The sequence below is a fragment of the Thamnophis sirtalis genome, unplaced genomic scaffold (genome assembly GCF_051295495.1).
Source record: "Thamnophis sirtalis isolate CommonGarterSnake01/CBP01778 unplaced genomic scaffold, rThaSir2_p1.2 scaffold_4, whole genome shotgun sequence".
Lineage (NCBI taxonomy): Eukaryota > Metazoa > Chordata > Lepidosauria > Squamata > Natricidae > Thamnophis > Thamnophis sirtalis.
In genome coordinates, this window is record NW_028261384.1 from 88,766,004 (window position 1) to 88,779,190 (window position 13,187).

General features: G+C 40.4%; 2 protein-coding genes across 6 annotated transcripts in view; one reads left to right on the forward strand and one right to left on the reverse strand.

Moving 5' to 3' along the window:
- Nucleotides 1–7,156, reverse strand: part of RPIA (ribose 5-phosphate isomerase A) — a 29,585-nt gene extending 22,429 nt beyond the window's left edge. Inside the window, exons 1-4 of one of the 4 annotated variants that reach the window (XM_087713332.1) lie at nucleotides 7,104–7,156; nucleotides 5,263–5,416; nucleotides 4,317–4,377; nucleotides 355–410 (exon numbers count right to left, since the gene is read on the reverse strand). In XM_087713332.1, coding sequence (XP_087569458.1) covers nucleotides 355–410; nucleotides 4,317–4,377; nucleotides 5,263–5,416; nucleotides 7,104–7,144 — 312 coding nt within the window. In that variant the 5' untranslated portion in view covers nucleotides 7,145–7,156. Of the gene's footprint in view, nucleotides 1–354; nucleotides 411–4,316; nucleotides 4,378–5,262; nucleotides 5,417–5,507; nucleotides 5,664–6,391; nucleotides 6,866–7,103 lie in introns of those variants that run through there. The other 3 variants (XM_087713334.1, XM_087713333.1, XM_087713331.1) reach the window with 3 other exon arrangements.
- A 182-nt stretch (nucleotides 7,157–7,338) lies between these two features.
- The window catches only part of EIF2AK3 (eukaryotic translation initiation factor 2 alpha kinase 3), a 49,540-nt gene continuing 43,691 nt past the window's right edge, over nucleotides 7,339–13,187 (forward strand). Inside the window, exon 1 of one of the 2 annotated variants that reach the window (XM_014068254.2) lies at nucleotides 7,339–7,790. In XM_014068254.2, the coding sequence (XP_013923729.1) occupies nucleotides 7,486–7,790 (305 nt within the window). In that variant the 5' untranslated portion in view covers nucleotides 7,339–7,485. The remainder of the gene's footprint in view (nucleotides 7,791–13,187) is intronic. The other variant, XM_014068246.2, reaches the window with a different exon arrangement.

The window sequence follows — 13,187 nt, forward strand, 5'->3', positions numbered from 1 at the left end:
AAATGCTGATCCAAGAGATCAGCAGGCTCTCTTAATACTTTCAATTAAGTTTGACTAGGGCCTCCAACTGTAGGTTTTCCCTTTCTCTTTAGTATTCCAGAAATTTTCCTTGATGACCCACTGCAGACACAATAAGGAGAATGGGAATGTACTAAGAGTGTGTCAAATACACACATAGTGCTAAGGGCATAGAAAGAAGGTGGATGAGATGGCTAGACAAGATTTAGATCTTAGGTGCTCAAATGTCAGTCCCCATGAATTCAATGCAACTTATAAATCTGAATTGGAATTTCCAAGATGAGAACTGCAAGTGATCTACTAATGGTCAATAAACTGTTAAAAGGAAGAATTTACCTGAAAAGAGGTAGGTATACAAACTATGTTGAGATTTTCTTTTTTGACTCTCTCAGCTGTAGGAGAAAAATTACTAAATTTATTAAAGATTCAAACCATTAACAACAATCCATACTAACAGATCTCTGCTCAAAGGTCTTCATTTAAAAACGCTCAGTACAGACTTCATTGTTTGTTTATATCCTGCTATATTGGCTACATCAGACAAGATGCCCTGGTCAACAGCTGGAATAATGAGAAGTATACATAAAGCACTTTCAAACAAATACTGAGGCAATATCAGGTTCTATGAGATACAAAGAGACCTGCTGAATCTAAAATAGCTGCAAGGGTTATAATGTACATTTTCTCATTGTCTCTCTCCCCCCCCTTCTCTTTCTCTCTCTCTCTCTCTCTCTCTCTCTCTCTCTCTCACACACACACACACACACACACACACACACACACACACACACACACACACGTCCTCAGATGAACTGCCAGGCACTAGGTAGAATTCACCATGCCTGGCAGCTGTAGATGGAATTGTGGATTTTTGTGGGCTCAGGTCCAACCTCCTTTGCTTCCTTCAGATGATTCTTCTCCTTTGACTATTTAAGGAATCATTTCCTTACCTACCTCCCCAAAGAGAACTTTTAGACAAGATTCCTTATGTAGGCCTAGGATTGCCAATGTTAGCATTCGGTCATAAAATGTGATGCCATATGTCCACATCATTGGGAGTCCCAGGTAAGGAGTGTCTCGGTGCAGGGGGGGGGGGTGAGGCCAGAGGCCAGAGAAGGGCCTGTGCAGGCTGCATAATCACAAGAGGCCAGGGGACAATCTGAGAAGGCTGGAGGAGATCATGCACAAGTCATGGGAGACTGGGGGAGAGTCTGGGAAGACTAGCACAGGCTATATGCAGGCAGGGAGACAGGGGTGCTCCAAGCAGGAGCAACTTAGTGGAGCAACTTACTGTAGCTTCCCCATGTAAATGATGGTCATGTGATCAACACTATAACCGCAACCTGGAAATCTGAGCACTTGGATCACAATAATGTGGCGGCAGTGATACTACAATGGCCAGAACTTTTAATGTACAATATCTGATATAATATTCTTCCTTAACATTTTTGAAATGAAAAAAAAATCTCTAAGTTAGTAAAGCCATCACATTATACTGCCTCAAAGTTTACATAAGTGTGAATGAATAGGTAGTTCTCAACACCACACACACACACACACACACACACACACACACACACACACACACACACACATATATATATATATATATATATATATATATATATATATATATATATATATATATATATATATGGCAGCCTCACCATTACCATAATATGCCAATGGCCACAGCAGTCTAGATTAAGGTGACCAGATTTTAACATTGGTAAAGCGGGATACCATTCACCGGGGGGGGGGGGTGTTTCTTGATTAAAAAATTGGTCTATATGGAGCAACAAAAATTTTCAAACCTGACAGTTTTAAGACTTGTGAACTTCAACTCCCAGAATTCCCCCTTCAGTCATGTTGCAGCGCCGTCATCCGCGTGGATCTGCTCCATCTTCGTTTTTTTTACTGGGGGCAAGGCTGCCGCTGAAGATGCCGACGAGCCCCTACCACCACCAGAATAACTACTGCCTCCTCCTCCTCCTCCAACAGCACATTTGCTGCCCGGCGCTGTGGCTGAGGTGAAACCGCCAAAGCTCCCGCTGGTGCCTCCACCCGTGGCAGCAGCCGCGGTGCCTTCCCCTCCGCTCAGAGCACCTGAGCTGGGCTACGCGTTACCTCTGCCGCCTCCTCCTCCTCTGCCATGCTTTTGAGAAGCCATGAGGCCTTTTTTTCCTGCTCCCGCCCCCTCCACCGCCTTCCTGCTGGCTCCTGCAGCCTCATGGCTCCTCAAAAGCACGGCAGAGGGGGGAGGGATAATGCGGGGCCCAGCTCAGGTGCTCCTTGTGGAGGGAGAGGCACCACTACCACGGGTGGGGGTGCTGGCAGTAGTTTTGGCGGCTTCACCTCAGCTGCAGCAAATCCGGCAGTGCTATTAGAGGAGGAGGAGGAGGCAGCAGCAGCAGATATTCCGGTAGCGGCGGGGGCTTTGAGGGGTTCACTTTAGCCGCAGCGCTGGGTGCAAGCGGCTAGGATTGGCTGCCCACAAAGGACCTCCCCGGGCTTGCTTTGCTGAACACGGGGCGACTGACGGTAATGAGCAGCGCAGCTGGCACCTAGGCAGTCCTAGGAGACCGGCTGTGCCCCGTAAGCTCCTGCCGCCGTCCCCACGCCCGTGCTAACCCTAGATTTTCTGAGGCCCCTCAGCTTCCGGCGCCTGTGACAGAAATCCCTGCGCGGCAGTTAGAAATTGCTGCACGGTGTTTTCTTGCCATGTGTGTGGTCACGCAGCTGCGCACCTTAGAGGGAACAGTGTTCCCTTCCTGTTCTGCCGTTCCCTAGCTTGTCATGCATTCTTTCCAAAATCGGGACTTTTTAAAAACGCTGCGGGACACGGGACAAATTGTTAAAAATCAGGACTGTCCCGCCAAAAGCGGGATGTCTGATCACCTTGGTCTAGATGCAGTTTTGCTGAAAACAGGAAGTGCTTGATTTCAGCAAAATTATAATTAAATAGTCAATATGACCACATGCAAATGGCTGTAATTGGGACTATGATTTGATGAATGTCCAAAATCTGGTCATGAGACTGCAATGGAATCCATCCATATATTAGAACTCTGAATCTTGTCATAATTCAGGTCAGTTGTTAACTTCAAACAGTCACTAAGCAACCAGTTTTAAGTCAAGGACTATCTGTACATTTAAAGTACAGTATTATACAACTGAAAAGTAATTAACAATTACTCTAAAACTTGGTTAAGAAATTGGAGAGTTTTTTTTAATACATATCAGTTATAGAGTGGAGCCCAGAATTTTTCATTTCAGTTTGTATCATGTGTAGGAATCAATTGATATATTACAGAAAAGGATTTTTAAACTGGAATGATTCTAGACTTCAATCTGGATTTTGTTCACTACAGTATTAGAGCAATAACTATCCCATATAGCAATGGTTCCCAAACTTGGCAACTTTAAGACTAGTAGACTTCAACTCCCAGAATTCTCCAGCCAGCTCTGCTGGAGCTCTGCTGGAGTTCTGCTGGCTGGAGAATTCTGGGAGTTGAAGTCCACAAATCTTAAAGTTGCCAAGTTTGGGAACCACTACCATATAGTAATAACCCAATAAAGATCCGAGGAATAACAGCTGAAGATTGCAAATGTTCACTACTTACATGCTGTCATGTATGAAGAACACTGTAAATATGAGTTAAACAGTAGTGAGATGCAGTAGTTGTGGTTTGGATCCATTTACCCTCCAGCAAGTATGCTTAGCTCTGGGCTACTCATTCTCAGCATAACAACTTCACAGGGTTGTTGCTATGGAGAAAAACACCTGAAGGAAGGAGCACTATGTATATTGCCTTGAATAAAAGGCAGGATAGAAGTCAATTTAATAAAGTATAAACAGGAAAATATACTATTCTGGGATCACCTTCAATAATTCCTTCAAAGCAGGTACTCCAACTGTTTGAGTAAGCAGAACAATACAAGTAGGCTTCGACTACAATAGTTCATTCAGTGACAGTTCATTTGGTTCATTTAAAGTTACAATGGCCATGAAAAATATGACAATTTTTCAGTTGTGTCCTATGCAGCATCCCCATGGTCATTTGATCAGTCAGATGCTTGGAAACTGACTCATATTTATGACCTTTGCTGTTTCCCAAGGTCACATGATTACCTTTTGACAAGCAAAGTCAATGGGGAAGTCAGATTCACTTAACAACTGTGGAAAGGTCATAAAATGGAGCAAAACTCACTTAACAACAGAAATTTTGGGTTCAATTGTGGTTGTAATTTGAGGATTACCTGTAAATACTTATGGCAAAAAAGAGTAACAGACATACCCAATTTATGTACAGCATGAACAATTGTAGATCCACTTCCAATTCCAAGGACATGATTAGTCTACAAAGGAGCAAAAATATTTGCTTTTGTAAATCAATACAGAAACTGTACTCCCTGATTACTAAACAGCATAATGATACTCTTTTCTTTTAAGCAGTTTTAGCCTGGCTTCTAAAAGACACAGAAACATTTCATACAGGCATGTAAAACAAGAATGGTTCAGTAAAAAAACCCTAATTCTTCTTCTATGAACATTCATGAGGCCAAAAAAAGAAAATACACCAAACCCAAATTTCTCTAAAGTAAAATAATATCTGTACAGTTGATTAATGCAATTGACTACTAGTTAATCTAATATGTATAGCAGTTTGTCTGATAACTGTGTGTGTGCCCAAACATTTTCAAACAACTGTTTTTCATAATTATGCTTTGTGTGTTAAAAATAATGTGTTGCCTGAAAAAACCAACATGTGAAGAATTTGATCAGTAACTTATTAATTTAGCACAGATTAAAATAAGAATACATTAAAATGTTTAATTTGTAAGGACAGTAACCAAAATTACAACTCCACAAAGTTCTACCGGTCATTCTTAGAGCAAATGGAACCATCTAACTAATAATATGGATCAAAGTCCATCAGAAAGTAAGAACTACAAAATCAAATTCCAATAGTGAAAGTACTGCTGAGAATCGCAGCGTAGAACGAGACCTTTGCCATTGATCTGTTCAGAAGTCTTCAACCAACTTCAGAACAAGTGGCAGTTTCGATACCCATAAAATCTGTTTTAAAAACCCGCACACATTTTTGTCAGGGAGAAAACTAATTGCCTTCGTCTGTATTTCTCAGAATACAAATTTAATAACGCCTAAAAATATTTGGTAAAGGCGAAAGTTCCAAAAACAATAGTGAAGAAACGTACTTCCTTGCAAAATCAGCTCCCTACCTGCACGTGATTGTTTACCGCAGCCCAGGCGGCCAGCTTTTTGGCTTCTTCGGTCATATTCTTGCCCCCGTGGCTGCTTCTCAACAGCCTCGGGTTTAGCACGCACTCTTTATGCAGAACCCTCGACCCGACCCTTCCTTCCGCTGTCAGCGTCCTATAAAGAAAAGTGAGATGCTCCGTACGGTGCTGCATGACACTGACCCCGCCCGGCTTCCGCCGCCGCCTCTCTCCCCCTTGGGCTTCACCTTGGCTCTTGCAACTGCCCCGAACCACCACCCCGGGACAGTTCGCGATTAAGGCTGCCTGACAAATGCTTACTTCTTTTGGCGCAATGTGAGATTTAGACTATTACTTGCAGAATTGAGCGCATCTAGTGCGAACTGCATGAGACACCTCCCCACCCCCACACACGCACACAAACAGCCCGCCCAGAAAGACTGCATCCCGGCATTCAGCAGTTTTGAACGCAAAAACAAGAGCAGATGTATTTTAGTCATATTATCAGCTGCTACAAGGTTAATAGTTTATTCAAACAATAATGTATTCATGCGCTTTTTAAATAACTTTTTGGCAGACATTAATATCAAACGTGGCTTCATGTCCGACACCTCTACGATTAAATGTCAATAATTTGAGGTTCGAGTAGATCTCTGCATCTCGTGTAAATATGACCACTAAAAACCCTTCTCTCTCTGGTTTCGATTTCTATGGTCGGAAATTATTTCTATTAGGAGAAAAACTGCTGTACATATATGGTCCATATGAACAGAACATTCTTTCAAATTGGGAGACTGAATTTCTAGTAATGGAATGAAATGTCCTTTAAATGCACAAGAATATAAATTCATGTGGTCTCTAGGAGTGGACAACGATTTGATGGCACTTTGTATTCTTCTCACATTAGTTCTGGAGTAATGTATTGCATTTCGACTTTTTTTTCTGCAAACGAATATCATATATGGCCAAATTACGAGGTACTATTTATCTTTTTTGAGGGTGGCACAATTCTCTCATATTTATTCATCATAGTGTAAAACATTTTTAACCATGGTAGCGGAATGCACCACTGGATACAAAGGCCATCAATGTTGCTATGATTCAAATCGTAGGCAGCAAGATTGTTTTTAACCTCTTTAGATGTTCCGGTGCTTCACAAGTGCAACTTCAATCCACAGTGATCTCCGTTAAAAACGAGAGTCGGCATCTGGAAGAGCGTCATAGTCCTAACACTGGGTGGAACCACTGCAGGCAGCAATTGAAGGAGTCTGGGTTCTTTACAAGAAGACCCCCTTGCAAATAAACCCACGAAACAAATAAAATTAGGGCATTTGTAAAAAAAAAATCAATGAACAAAGTTTTAACTGCAGTAAACAATCGATGTAGCATTTAAATGTATCCCCTGGGAATTTCCCAATTTTGTTCCGTCCAGATCACGTCTGATTGACCTCGGATCCTCTTTCCTATGTAGAATTAGAATGTCTATAAAACAAAAATATATGAATATTCCTTATTTCATCCCGGCCAAAAATGAAAGGACTGTTAAATGTTATGTCGATGACTTTTTTTTTACTTTCTGTAACCCCATATGGCGGTTTAACAACCGCTGCTTCTTTAACATCTCCCCTTAACCCCAAGCCCTCTGCTCTGGAGAATACCGTCAACACTCAAAATCAGCCACGTAGAAAGCATCGGCTTTGCCCAATCAGGAGGGGACGGAAAAGAGCAACAACCAATCCCTGTATTCCACCAGCTACCTCCACGTTCTCCAATCAAGAGCGGAAGTCAAACGCAAAAGTCGTGTTATTGTTTAGTCCAATCATGGAAACCTTGGAGACATTAACCTTTTTATTGGCGGGCAAAAACCAGAAAGCGTCATTTTCATTGGTTCTGTTGACACGCAGAGAAACTATCATGTTTTTATCCCTTTTCTTTCAAAGAGAAAGCAACCCCTCCAAAGCCTGGATAGGTAAAATAGGAAAAAACTGTTACTAAAGTCAAGCACTGTAGGTTGTGTTACAAGCTCGCCGTTACGTGGCTAACAAGGGGCGGGATTGGTAAACTAGAAGCAAGTTAGGTTGCAGTTTGCGCGTGCGTACTTAATCTCTCCGCTGAGGGAAGGAAATTGAATCTTCCTCAGTGGCCATTGGAAGGAGTTGCCTGGAGCCAGGTCGGAGTTTTATGCCATAACGACCTCTTTGAGGCGAGTGGAGGGAGAGTCCCTCCATGCCAGGGCCGCGAGGCCCAAGAGTTCGGCCTGCTCCTTCCGCTGCCACCCCTTCTAACGTCGCCGCCCTGGTGCTCTTCTGGGTTCTTTTGCTGCTCTGCGTCCCTCTGAGGGAGGCGGCGGCGTTTTCGGAGGGTGATGGCCGGCCCGGATTAGGACTTGGTGGCGCTGCAGCCGCGGCGCTTCCTGTCGTAAGTGATGTGATTGTGGAAGACGATGAAGCCAGTGGCGTGGCCCAGGCCGCATCCTCCGGGGAACAGGAGGAAGAAGCAGTGGAAGCCCCCACCCGAAGCGGTAGTTTCAGGTAAGGCGGGAAAGAAAGGGGGGGGTGTTATGTGTGTGTTTTGTATATTTATATATATCTTGTTCTGCGGCTCCCTCCAGCCCGCCTTTCCCAACCAACTTGCTTTCTAATGCGGAATCTATTCTCAAAATCTCAAATCGGGAAGATGTTATGTGGGCTCTGAGGTGTGGGAGGTGTTGCCAACTATATTTTCGGAGAACCAGGGTCTTTTTCTAGATCAGTGGTCCCCAACGTGGGCCCACGCCCACGGGGGCAATTTGATTTTTAATGGAGCAATTTGAACCTTGTTTAAACCAAGTTAATGCCTTTTAGGCTTCCTCCGCATGAGTAAAGTTCACTTTTTGAGTAAAGTAAGAAGTATATGTCGCGGGGGAGGGTGGGTCAGAATTTTAGAGATGCTTAGGTGGGGCATGGCCAAAAAAAGGTTATGCACCACTGCTCTAGATTCACATATGCTTTGCATGATGGCCAATGCTAGCAGACCTGTACAGGATTTGCAGGAAGTAAATTGCCCTGTGAGTTGCTCCTTAAACCATTTAACACTCATATAGAGTTACTAATATACCTATTTCTTTTGCAGTATATAGTCTACATAGAGAAAATTGGAATGGAATACATTTATATTTGTTGTTTTATTCTTCATTCACTTTGTACTCAATAACTACTTTCCTATATGTTAAACTGAGTGTTTTTCTTACTATTGGTCAGCTTTTTGGATATGAAAGCTAGCAGGTAAAAAAGTGCTATGGGTAATAATTTACAAAAATGTGATTTGCAGTGAATGAATTTTTCTGTTTCCTGAGATTGTATGATTTCCTTCCTTCCCTTCCTCCCACCCTAAAGTGCTAATATGGATGGAAGGATCTGCATCTGTTATACACGACTCTGGATCCAAACAAATCTATTCTTACTACCCTGTGAAAATTTATTTTGAAGCAAGAACTATTAAAAGATAGTTTAATAACATTAAAAATGAGTTTTATGCTTATTTGTGCTGCTATCTGCAAGAACTAAAATAGTCTTTAGTAAATCATCTTATTGAAACAGAATATTGCTAAACTGAGCTCAGAAAAGTCAACTGGTAGTAATTCTTTATCAAATCTCTCTGAAGCTATCAGAACAATTTTAACAAAATTCACAGGCTGAGAAATATTTTGATATAATTACACTTAATATATCATCTAATATTTTCTGATTAGAATTAACCTATTAATTGATTTCCATATTTTTCAAAACTGCCATCTTTGGAGGAAAACAAAATATTTAAAATAACTTTGATGTGAACTAATAATGTAAGAATACAGTAGAATATTCTTTCTGGAGGTGAAGTGTATTTAAGCTGACGCTATTATATTGATAACAGTTCTTATCAAAGAATTGATAATTGGTAATTTCTCAGTTTAGTTACATTTTGCTGTTTATGGTTTTCATTTATTTAAAGTTTGCATGTAGGGCACCATACCTCATGGATTTCAGAACAGAATTCCCTCTTTCTGTTAACAGAAAAATTCACTTCTCTTTTCAACTAATACATTTTCTCTGATCTTGATCTTCTGCCTCACATTGATATTTGCAATACTGTATATTCAAAAATGTTGTCAATATGTGTGTACATTTATCACTCTTTTAAAAAATGTTTATACTGATAGTCCTTAACAATGGGTCCCTTAGTGACTATTCAAAATAACAACAGATCCAAGATACATATAACCAAGTTCCAAAGTTTTAACAGCCACACATGAAAATATTTGTATCACATGGCCACATTTAGGACCATTAATTGGCTACAGTCATTTGCAGCATTCCATGGTCATGTACTGCAATTTGCCTATTGGGTACAATGGATTAGTTTAACAATTACTACAGTCTGTAATCGTGATGTTCACATAACAAATGGCACAAAAAGTTGTAATTTCAGGCTCAGTTATGGTTGTAAGTCAAGAACTACCTGTATAAACACTTACATTGCTTCCACTTGTGCCCTAACTTCCCATCTACGGGGTATTTTCAGTACCTTTCCTGGTTTGCTTTTGTTTAATCCGGTTCCCTAGTTTTCTTCTTTCAATGCTTCACTTTTTGACACATTTTGTGATCCATAAACTTGTATGCCAATGACAAGGCAGCTTATAATAACACATATCTTAGAATAGAATGAATTAGATAAGATAACAAAATACAAAGACTTTCAAATAGAAATAAAAGCATGGGAGGAAAAAGAAAAGGCAATACCAGTACCATAGTAATGGGTGCATTGTATGCAATCCCAACACAATTGGAGCACAGCTTGAACACCATTGGCATTGATAAAATCACTATCAGTCAGTTATAAAAACTTTACTTGGAATTGTATACATCCTGCAATGACATCTTTAAAATTATCAAACATTCACATCTGCCTATCCCAGAGCATTGGGAAGTACAGGTAGTCCTTGACTTTAGTTTATTTAGTGACCCTTCAAGTTACAATAGTACTGAAAAAAGTGACATGACCATCTTTCACACTTGCAACCCTTGCAGCATCCATGGTCATGTGATCAAAATACAAACACTTGGCAACTGACTCATATTTATGATGATTACTTTGTCCCAGTATCATGTAACTACCTTTTGCAACCTTTTGACAAACATGGTCAATGTGGAAGCCAGATTCATTTAACAGCCATATTACTAATATAACAATTGCAGTGATTCACTTAATAACATGGCAAGAAAGGTAAAGTGAGGCTACATTCACTTAACAAATGTTTCACTTAGAAACAAAAATTTTAGACTCAATTGTGATCATAAGTTGAAGACTACCTGTACTCGATAAATGGACAACACTGTTGAATCCAGTTTGAACATCTGACTGACCATGCGATGAACCATAATTTGACAAATTAGTGGACAAGAAGAATGCTGTCAATATAATTTACTTGGACTTCAGTAAGGCATTTGATAAGGTGGACCATAACCTACTACTAGATAAAGAAGAAGAATGTGGCTTAGATAGCATCACCACCAGGTGGATTCGTAACTGGCTGACCAACCGCACTCAATGTGTAGTCCTCAATGGAACTGCATCTACATGGAGGGAAGTATGCAGTGGAGTACCCCAAGGCTCTGTTTTAGGCCCAGGACTCCAACATCTTCATGATTTGGACAAGGGGATAGATTGGGAACTCATCAAATTGCAAATGACACCAAGCTGGCGGAAATAGCCAATACTCCAGAAGATAGGCTTAAAATACAGAAGGGTCTTGACAAACTTGAACATTGGGCATTATCTAATAAAATGAAATTCAATGGTGAAAAAAGTAAGGTTCTACATTTAGGCAAGAAAAACTAAACACACAGGTATATGTGGTACTTTGCTCAATAGTAGTAACTGTGAGGGTGATTTTGGAGTCCTATGGACAACTATTTAAATGCACAGGTATATGTGGTACTTTGCTCAATAGTAGTAACTGTGAGGGTGATTTTGGAGTCCTATGGACAACTATTTAAATATAAGCTAGCAGTGTGCAGCAGCTGCCAAAAAAGCCAACATAATTCTAGGTTGCATAAACAGAGGGATAGAATCAACACCATGTGAAGTGTTGATACCACTTTAATAATGCCTTGGTAAGGCCATACGTGGAATACTGCATCCAGTTTTGGTTGCCACAATGTAAAAAAAGATGTTGTGACTATAGAAAGAGTGCAGAGAAGAGCAACAAAGATGATTAGGGGACTGGAGGCTAAAAAATATGAAATGTGGTTGCAGGAACTGGGCATGTCTAGTTTAATGAAAAGGACTATGGTAGACATGATATCAGTGTTCCAATATCTCAGGGGTTGCCACAAAGAAGAGGGAGTCAAACTATTCTCCAAGGCACTTGAGGGTAGAACAAGAAGCAATGGGTGGAAACTAATCAAAGAGAGAAGCAACTTAGAACTGAGGAGAAATTTCCTGACAATTAGAACAATTAATTGGTGGAACAACATGCCTCCAGAAGTTGTGAATGCTCCAACACTGGACATTTTTAAGAAGATGTTGGATATCCATTTATCTGAAGTGGTGTAAGGTTCCTGCCTAAGCAGGGGATTGGACTAGAACACCTTCAAGATTCCTTCCAACTCTGTTATTCTATTCCGTTCTAATGTATTAAATAGTGATGGGGTAGCTCATATTACCACGATTCAGAAGTCAGGCTGCCTCTAGCTGATCCCTAGTCTGTCTGCTTGCCTGAAGCCTTAAATTGCCAATTAGGACTGTTCACTGCTTCAGATTTTATTGGTAGGATAATGATTTGTAACACATGGATGCAAACAAAAATGCAGCCCTGTTATATTACTAAAGCAGCCATGTTAGTTTCTAGGATTGTATAACTATAGTGAAAACTTCTTTAAAGCAGTTGTATGATTCTGGAAGAAACTTCTACAATTAGTCCTTGACTAAACACCATAATTGGAACTGGAGTTTCCATCAGTGAATCAGTAGTTAAGTGAAGCATCACATAACCAAGCGACTTAGCAATGGCAATCACAGTTACAGTTATTAAACAGGACCAATTCTGTCATTAGGTGAGGACCTCCTGTGACTATGATTTGTGACTTCCTGTCATCTTTCCCATTTGCTAATGGGAAGTTTGCTAGGAAGGTTGCAAACGCTTGACACCTTCCACCTCAATTCAGCTCTACAAGTAGTGATTGACATATTACCACAATTGGGATTGGATTTGGGGTCGTAAGCCATTATCATAAGTTAATGCACCCACATGAACTTCATTTTACTTCTTTTGCAATGGTCTTTAAATGAATCATCATGGTCATTAAATAAACAAGTCATAAGTGCAAACCCATTCCTCTGAATGGACCTTTTTGCCAGAAAAATGTCAAAAACATTGTGAATCATAGTCATGTGACCACCACAGCTAGTCATAAAGGCAAGCATCTGAAATATAGCATGACATTTTGGCATTTTACAATGGCCAGAAGTGCTTTATGGGTCTGTTCTGACCTATTGTGATTTCAGACAAAAGTTAACTTCTTAACTGACCAGTAGTGAGTCAAGAATTATCTGTATCTGTATAATGATCCCAAACAAGCTCATTAAATTTATTCCAGGTCCTGCTCATTCTAAAACATTCTTCCCTATTGAATCTGAAGTAACAAATGATTGTGGGGCCAGTTATTAGTCCTGGTTTAAATTCAGCAAGGCCTTAAATGTTTACATTACACATACCCAGCCTATTGAAGTTCAGTCATAGTAGATTTATTTGAAATTAAACTATGAATGCTCCACTGTACCATATACTGTGGTGTATTTTATGAATAATGCATAAATCTTGATTCTTGCTCTGAATATTTTATCCTTGGAAAGAATATGATTAAGATTGTCTTATAATTGTTCAAATAAATTATTTTCTTACGGTA